Source organism: Castanea sativa, chromosome 6 (genome assembly GCF_040712315.1).
Source record: "Castanea sativa cultivar Marrone di Chiusa Pesio chromosome 6, ASM4071231v1".
Taxonomy (NCBI): domain Eukaryota; kingdom Viridiplantae; phylum Streptophyta; class Magnoliopsida; order Fagales; family Fagaceae; genus Castanea; species Castanea sativa.
This window is the reverse complement of record NC_134018.1, coordinates 36,134,088-36,143,334: the sequence shown is the minus strand read 5'-3', so window position 1 is coordinate 36,143,334 and position 9,247 is coordinate 36,134,088. Positions and strand designations below refer to the sequence as shown.

The following is a 9,247-nucleotide window of genomic DNA, read 5'->3' as shown; positions in this document are numbered from 1 at the left end:
GTTTAGAGATATGGGCAACAAGATAGATGTTTTTTCTGAATATGGAGAGTGAGAGAATGAGTATAATAGGAGTAATAGTGTTGTGGTGTGTTTAGCAATGTTGCTGAGATTTTCTGCTGGAAGATTGATAAGGGCTTATAAAGGGCAGTTATGAGCTAAGGGCTAAAGAGTTCAGTTCCTAATTTGGAAATTAAAAACTCAAAAGTTCAAAACTTTATTAAGAGCTTCAGAAGATAATTAGAGGAAGTGAGAATAAAGAAGTTTATGAGAGAGTTGTTCTTCTTTATTGGTGTGTTTTGGTGTGTTGATGAGGGGTTCTATTTATAACTAAGTTTAAAGGGGTATTTAGCAAATAATCTCAGCTAAAATATGTCCCAATCAACAATAAATCTTCAGAAAATCTATCCTACGATTTGGCAAAAAATGGTATGTTCAACTTTAAAGTGTTCTTGCTGTTTTGGGTAGTAGCTGCTAGAGGAAAGATAAGCAGAAAAGAAAAGAATTTTAGCAATAAAAAAGATATTTTCTTTGGTTGGTTTTAGGTTTTAGCCAAATGAGAAATTTCAGTAATGTTAAGGCTGCTGGATTAGTTGTCACAGCTATTCTGAGAAAGTTGTCCCAACTGTTAGAAAAAACTGTCACAACTGTGATAAGGCAGTTGTTGCTTGGGGTTGAAGTAGATGAGGTCAACTGGATGATGTAGGCTGCTGGAGAAAATATTCAACATTTATTTCATGGGTTTGGCTAAAAATGGTAACATCTCTTTTAAGGATGTCTTGCTATTTTGAGTATAGTAGTTAACTGCTGGGATTTAAGCACTAGATAGCTGGTGATGTCAATTTCATTCAGGTGTCAAGTGCTGAACACACTACTGGTGTTCTGCTGGAAATGTTTCCTTTTTTGGGTGTTTATATTTTTTGGTTCAAGAGTCTATTACAATACATTTTTAGTAAGAAATAGAATGATTGATTGATAGTTAATGAAACTTTAGAGATCTAATTAAGGTCTCATTGTGTTGTGACTTAATCTTGGTGAGCAAAAAGTGCATTTAATGCTCTGCTCTAGCAACTGGTAGGGGAATATTTGGTCTGATTATGGCAGATGACAGCTGGGTATATAAGATATCATGACTATTTTATATATTTGGAGATTGAAGATAGCCAATTAGATTTAGCCATGTGTTTGAGTTGAATTTTAGCTGAAAGTAGTAATAAGATTATGTGGAATAACATAATTAAGTTTCTAAATTTGTATAGGAACAACTGGAGATAAAATGAATAGTTATTTTGTCAGCATTTAGATAGTTGGAGATATTGAGTATTTGTCATATGATAAATATTAAGTCTTAGGAAAAGAACAATGAAGAGTTTTATCATTTTAAGTGCAATGTGATAAGAGAGGCTTACCATATGTTACCTGCTATACACAGACTTATTTGAGTTCAGGGAGTTGGAGAAGATACACTAAGCAACATGTTTCTTTTATCAACTCTAAACCACTGGAGCTTTACTAAACATACCTCTTGGCCCTCCAAATCGCGACTCCTAAAATTTCCCCAAAGAGACTTATAGGCTTGGATCATAAGTCGAAGATGAGATGACGTACCTTGGGCTTTGTTGTCATTTTGTGTAAATATGACTTTGTTGGAGAAGCCGCTTTCCATGAATATGAGAGAGTTAATATGGGCCGTGAGCTTTGATTCATTACTTGAGCTTGATCCATACATTGATGTTGATGATGTTATGGAGTAATGATACCAATTGATGAAGAGGAAATATGGACTATGAATCCGCCTCTTAAAGTAAGGATCTTATGGGCCATGTGAGCCTAATCCATGTAGTTAAATGAGATATGAGCTTATTTTGGGCTTTAAAGAGATTTACCCAAAAAATCAATAATATGTTGATGTGGCATGAGTTGCCAAGGTAATAGTGCCATGTGGGGTGAAAAAAGAGTCCTCAACAAAGACAAATAAAGGATCAATGGACCCAAAAAAAAAAAAGTAAAAAAAGTTCAATAAATATGAATGTTGGGAAGGGCAATTGTGTCTAAAACACCTGGGTCACACCAAATTTTCAATATTTTATACTCTCCAACTAAATACCCACAAAAACCATTTTCTCTCTCTCTCTTTTTTTTTTTTAATCCACTCTCCCTAAAATCTATTCAACCAAACAAACCCTAAGGATTTATTTAGTTGGGGGATAGAAAAAAAAATTTTAATTTTCCTTTATAAATGTTTGATTGGGAGAATGGCAAAGTGGAGAGATGAAAAATCTTTTTTGTTTGGTTAAGAAAAACAAATGAAATGATTGAAATGTAATTTGAATAAACTTAGTCCCATGCCCTAATTACATAAATAAATAAATAAATAACAAGTTTGTAAGCAAAATAAATAAATAAAATAAACCAAAGCCTTGTAAGAAGGAGAGAGGCAGATAGGTAAATTTTCATTTAAGTCCTTCTATCTCCAAAATTTCCCCCAAATTCAAAAAGACTCCAAAATCACCATAAATGATACGCACAAAAAGAAAAAAAAAAAAAAAAAAAACTTGGGTCCCACGACTCCCACCAAAATCACCCATTCCCTATCAAACACACAAAAAAATGAAACATAATTACGGTTGTCACAAGAAATTATTACGGTTGTCATTACAATTGTCACATCAAAATCATGTTTAATCATCTTGCTGAACATGTTTTTTAAACAAGATGACCAAACACCGTAATGTTTGCATTTTGGTGAAAACCACTTCTATTTCTTCTCAATTTTTATCTCCTCACAAATCACCCCAACCAAACACATACTAAAGGATCATTTTGTTGGCCATGATTTGAATCACATCTAAGCCACATCATCGTAATGCAAACATTACGGTGTTTGGTTATCTTGTTGTTACAAGATTACGATAATTTAAGATTACGGCTTTGTTTGTTTTAACATTAATATTTTTTGGAAAATGGTTCATTTTTCAAAGAGTATTTTCTAGAAAACTATCTCATTTTTCTGTGTTTCGTAATGACATCGAAAATGAGCTTGAGAATGTAATCTAGTGTTTGGTAAGCTTTTTTTTTTTTTTTTTTTTTTTATCTATATTTCTTGTATAGTTTAAAACATGTGTATTATGTAAGCCAACTAATGTAATCAATATAAATAAATAAAAACCTAGAATGATTTGGTTTTCATACTAAAATTTTGACAACATATAAATACAATTAAAATTAGTTGTCAATTTTCATGATCTCTACCACTCATCTTAGTCATATATATGGATAGTAAGTACATACATACATACATACATACATACATACATACATATATATATATATATATATATAATTGACAGGGGAATACATCTTCAATAAGTACAAAGAACAAAAAATGTTAATTGTCTATTTTTTTTGCTGGTACACTAATTGTCTACTATGGTCAACCACAATTTTTCAATATTCAGCTAAATATGTATTTACATAATGTATCTACATAATATATCATCATTGTGTTATCGAAGAGAAAATCGAAGAACTTTGCGAAAAATCTCTCCGCCGTCCTCTAAGCGGTAAATCGATCCACTAGATAATAAGTTGGGATATATGAATAGCAAGAGACCCTCCAAGCCCAATCTACCCAATGCATCTAAGCCCTCCAAGCTCCTACTCTAATAAGGCTTCTCGGAACTGTGTCTTGTCTAGCTTTCCGGATTCCGTAATACGCTCGATTGCATCCGCCAAGTCTCACTGGCTTCTTTTGGCAAAACCCTAAAGCTTTCCAAGCTCTAAAACACTCTTTACACTTTGAAAATGTGTGAGTTGTGTTTAAGTACAAATCTTCTCTCAAAGTGTGACAATGGGAGAGGGAAGGAGAAGAGGCTATAATGATTTCTCACTAAGGATAAGTATCTCTCTCTCTAAAAGGATGGGTGTGTGTGTTGTTGACAACCTATCTAGGGTTTTTTCTCTTTGAATGGCCTCTTACACATTTGTGAGTAATGATGGTATATATAGTATAAGTGAAGGGTAAGAAAGTCACACTTAAACTCCTCTAAGTAGAGAGTTTTGCAGGTATCTCGCGAGAATGCCTTACCCGCGAGACACTCACAAAATCCTTTAGGCTAACATGACTCTTCAGCTTTCAGCATGTGCTTCTCATGTGACTTTTTCGCGAGTTAGCTTCTTGCGAGCTTCTTGCGAAATTCACTTGTTCTTCAATTCATGCTTGATTATTCACCAACTTAATATTAAACTAATACAATAAAATCCCATAAAATATAAGGAACAAAATTAAAGCAATTACAACACTTTTTGCAATAGAATATAACCAACATAAAACATAGTTGTAAATCATAACTTTACAGAAAGTTTTCCAGCGAAACAAATAGAGTGTTCAAAATATTTTACCTTACCGTAATTTCATCACCTTATTAAATTGAGCTAATCTTACATTGCCTATTGGTGAAGAATATATAATTTATTCAATTGACAAAATTTCTCACAATTATAAATTTTATTTATAAAATTTTCCAAATATATTTTTAAACCCTTGTCTCTCTCTCTCTCTCTCATAAAATTTAAAGCGTAGCCTCTCTCTCTCTCATCAATTTCTCACTCTAGCTCTCTCTCATCAAATTGCATGTTTGAAACCCTAGCCTCTCTCACCCCTCTCTCTACAAATTGGAGCTTTTGATCAAAATCCATGGCCGATAAATTATTAGCTACAAGCCCTTGTAAGACTAGGACTTGTTGCGGTAGTTGTCAAGCGTCGCTATAGATCCATTCAATTTTTTTTTCCCTGGATCTCCCTTTTTGCAGTGCTTTTAAAGCGCTGCTATCGAGCACGTATAGTGGCATTTTTTTAAAAACACCGCTAACAGAAACACTGTTATAGCCAACGTTTTTTGTTGTGCATGCTTAGACTTAGCATATAAAAGGGATGAATATAAAAAAATGATAGAGAGCTGTAGTAATTTTTATAATAGATGTGTGTTTGGCAGTAATCATGCGAGTTATCAACACATTCCTTTTACTACACTTTTAATTTAAAAATGCCATAATTAATACTATACTCAATTAATGTAGATATAATACTCAAAATATATACATATATAGAAGATGTAATTCAAATTTAAAAATCAGCCGGAAAAAAATTAAATAATGAATAATACTATTTGATTATAGGAAAAAGTTTGGGTACAAACTTGATTGTAGTAAAAAATTACAATTCTACTCAATATTTTTTTATTGAATGTGAACTTTAATAAATTCATCATTGGATTACATTTTTTTTTATATGTTCCATGTTTGCAAAATTTTTTAAAAATCAAATATTAATAATTATGTTATAAATAAAATATTTAAATTTTAAGTTGTTTTGTCTAAAATTATTCATAAAAAGTAAAATTATTATTTTTATTTATTTTGGATGGAAATTGTATCCATTGTCCGCCGAGTACCGCTGGGTTCGGCCCTCACTATTCACACAGTAATCCATTTTTTCAGTGAGACTTTTACCGAAAAGGAGATTTGATGTTTTAACTTTTAATTTAAGTAAGAGTCAATCAAAGCCAAGTCAGACAATTTATATACTGCTCTTAGCCCTGGTTCCACTTCATTTGAGAGAGAGAGAGAGAGAGAGTACTGTGTGTGTGTATTTGAGAATGGAAGCAAAAGAAGCTGAAGCAGAGTTACAAGGTCAAGCCGATATATGGAAATACATGTTGAGCTTTGCAGATTCCATGGCAGTGAAATGCGCTGTGGAGCTCCGCATAGCTGACATTATAAACATGCATGGTGGCCCAATGACCTTGTCCCAGATAGTAGCTGGTATTCCTGATGCACAATCCCCAGATATCGGCTACCTCACGCGCATCATGAGATTGCTAGTCCGCAGAAAGATCTTCACCACACAATCACATCATCATCCATCAGAAGGTGGAGACACTCTGTACGGCCTGACCCACTCATCAAGATGGCTGTTGCATGATTCCAAGATGACCCTAGCTCCTATGCTACTCATGGAGGACCATCCTTTGCTAATGGCGCCGTGGCACTGTTTCAGCCAATGTGTCAAAGAAGGTGGCATAGCCTTTAAAAAGGCTCATGGCCGTGAGTTATGGGATTTTGGTTCTGTAAATCCTGAATTCAACAAATTGTTCAATGATGGCATGGCTTGTACGGCCAATATTGTGATGAATGCTATTGTCTCTGAGTATAAAGATGGTTTTGGTTCTGTGGGATCATTGGTTGATGTGGGAGGTGGGACCGGTAGTGTGCTAGCTGAGATTGTGAAATCCTATCCCCACATCAAAGGTATTAACTTTGATCTACCGCATGTTGTTGCTACTGCACCCATTTATGATGGAATCACACATGTCGGAGGAGACATGTTCGAAGCCATTCCAAACGCTGATGCAGTTTTCATGAAGGTACGTATATATATTGTTTTGAGATGCAATTTTTTTTTTTAAAGCCATTATTATTATTATTATTAATTATTATCGTTGTTTTCCTTAGCTCACAGTTGCGACTTTAGATTTTTATTTTTATTTTTATTTTTTTATAAGGATAGCAATTGAAAAACTAAAATTAATAGAAAATTAGAGGGTTTTTTTTTTTTTTAAAACGGATTGGGTTGAAGTAATTATTGAATTAGTAAAGGAGTTTTCTATTATTTGTTTTTCAAATGATAAAAATGGGCTTTTTATTAAATATTTTGGGGTTGTTTGATCTCATATGGTTGTTGTTTGGATTATTTTTCTGTTAATTGATTTATTTTTTACGAGTAATGTTTTCGTAACAATTTCATATCAAATTCTATATGACAAGCTATAGAGGTTAAAAAAATGATGTCAATGAAGAGTTGATGTAATGTTGTTTTGTCTCTCGTAAAGGATTTGGTGTGAAATGAAATTTGATAGGATTAAGCTCCTCCTTGATAGGCAAAAATACCTATTCTTTTAGTTCTTTGGTTCAGTGGACATTTGCAGATGGCAGTATGCCTTCTTCTTTGTAAAAAGTTTTGAACTTTTTGTCTTTGTAATTTGTTACTTTTGAGCGGAAACAAATACGCTTACTGTGTACTTCAGTTATTCCTTCTACTTTAAAAAATTCTTACAATTCGGAAAGCAAAATTGATGAGTTAGCCCAGCGTTTTTGTAAGGCTTCTGTGATGAACTCTCTTTGTAATAAATAAATAAAAAAGAAATGCAATTTTCTTTTTTTGATGAAAAAGAAAGAAATGCAAAATTGATTAATGCTTGTATAATAGTAGCAGTGGAACATTACGGTTTTTTTAATATAATATGACGTGGAAGTATAGGTTAGTTGACATGGCAAAAATAATATTTTATTCGGGCTTTTATCCATTTCAGTATGGCAGAAACCAAATTGACACAATATTGAAAATGTTAGAGATCAAATTGATATAATTGAATTTGAAAGGTTAGGAACCAAATTGATATATAAAGTAAAAAATCTAATTTTGTAATTTAATCAAAATTTTATAACTATTATGCATATATAGATAGTGAGTATTTTGGAAATATAATAATTTCTAAAATTGTTATGTGTATTAAAGAATAACTATCACATTGTTTGATAATTGGAATAACTCTTACATCTCTTTTAGAGATGAATCAATTTTATGGAATTGCTATGAATAACTATTCCACTAAAGGAAAACTCAACCAAATCTATTCCACATAAATAAAAATTCCATTACATATAAGATTTATTGCATCGTACCAAACATGCTTTAAGAAATTATTATTTTATGTAATAAAGATATAACCAAATAATTATTACTGATCTATTACAACATACAAAACATGTCATTAAGTGTTTATTTTTTTAGAAATAATTACAATATGCTGTTAACCCCACAGATTGGACCATTTCCTTCCTAAACTTCTAAGCACTTTGTACATGAGGAGGTGTCAATTCAATTACAAAGCATTTGACATGTCATTAAGTGTTAGTTTGTCATGTTTGGCTACCGTTACTACTCATGTTACTACTTCCCATGAACTATATAATATATTATATTATTGGGCATTATACAAATTATTGTGTTGTTAATTACTATTTTATTTTATTATAATTTTTTAACTCAACCATTAAAAATAATAATGAAAGAAAAAGTGATTGTGGAATGGACTGCATAGAAAAATATGGCAGATGTTTTTCCAAAGACTTTTAGTTGAAGTTTTATCATTTCTACGAATAACAAGTTTATAGCACGTATTTATGCACAAATCATTCGATGGTAATGATGATGAGGTGGACTTATTTAGGTGAGTGGGATGATATTTTCACTTTCATGCTGCGTATTATAAATAGGCCATTTGCAACTAAAATTAAGAAAATTAAAATGAAAACACTTGGCACTAAAATGTACTACAATTAGAAGTTAATTTATATTCGATTTGGATTCTGATTGTGACATTGCCTCTTTGAATTATGCAGTGGATCATGCATGATTGGAATGATGAAAGTTGTGTCAAGATTTTGAAAAATTGTCGAAAAGCAATACCAGAAGAGACTGGAAAAGTTATTATTGTAGATGTTGTGCTACAGCCAGAGGGTGATGGTCTATTTGATGACACATGTTTAGTATTTGATTTGCTTATGATTGCACACTCCTCAGGTGGCAAGGAAAGGACTGAACTCGAGTGGAAGAAAGTATTGGAAGCAGGAGGATTTCCTCGCTACAATATCATCAAAATTTCAGCTTTACCATCCATTATTGAGGCATACCCTAAGTGATATGGTTATGATGTAGTCATTATTGTAAGTTGTTAAAAAACTTGAATGGTGGCTGGTGTTTCTAATATACTTAATTGCTCTAGCAACTACTTAATACCCGTTGGCATAACTACCTCCAAAGTCCAACCTTCTAAGTACTCCTTCCTTTAACCCTTAAGGAGCTGTTGTTCAACTAATTGAATTAGTCCTAGACTCAGTAAGGTATTGAAATAGCTTTGATTTTTAGTCTTAACTCCAGTGGGAAAATAAAGGAACCAGAATTAAAATTCCAATTGCCTTGGTACCAAAAAATGAAGGAGACCGGGTTTATCAGCTGCTAGACCAAAGAACATAGCTTTGCTTGCTAAGCTTAATTGGAGATTATATGGGGAGAATGACCAAGCCTGGGCTAGAGTTCTTCGAAGCAAGTGTGCAACTTGTGGAAAAGCTTGCTCTCGGACCAGCTGGTTTGGCATTAAGAAGGGTGAAGAAATTTTTGTAAGAGGTT

General features: G+C 32.7%; 1 protein-coding gene across 1 annotated transcript; it reads left to right on the top strand.

Annotated features, from left to right (window-relative positions):
* Nucleotides 1-5,473: 5,473 nt before the first annotated feature.
* On the top strand, nucleotides 5,474-8,869 carry LOC142638368 (xanthohumol 4-O-methyltransferase-like). The gene is made up of 2 exons (XM_075812389.1): nucleotides 5,474-6,422; nucleotides 8,461-8,869. Exons 1-2 carry the CDS (start codon nucleotides 5,655-5,657, stop codon nucleotides 8,758-8,760), a joined length of 1,068 nt encoding a protein of 355 aa, XP_075668504.1. The 5' UTR covers nucleotides 5,474-5,654; the 3' UTR covers nucleotides 8,761-8,869.
* Nucleotides 8,870-9,247: the final 378 nt, after the last annotated feature.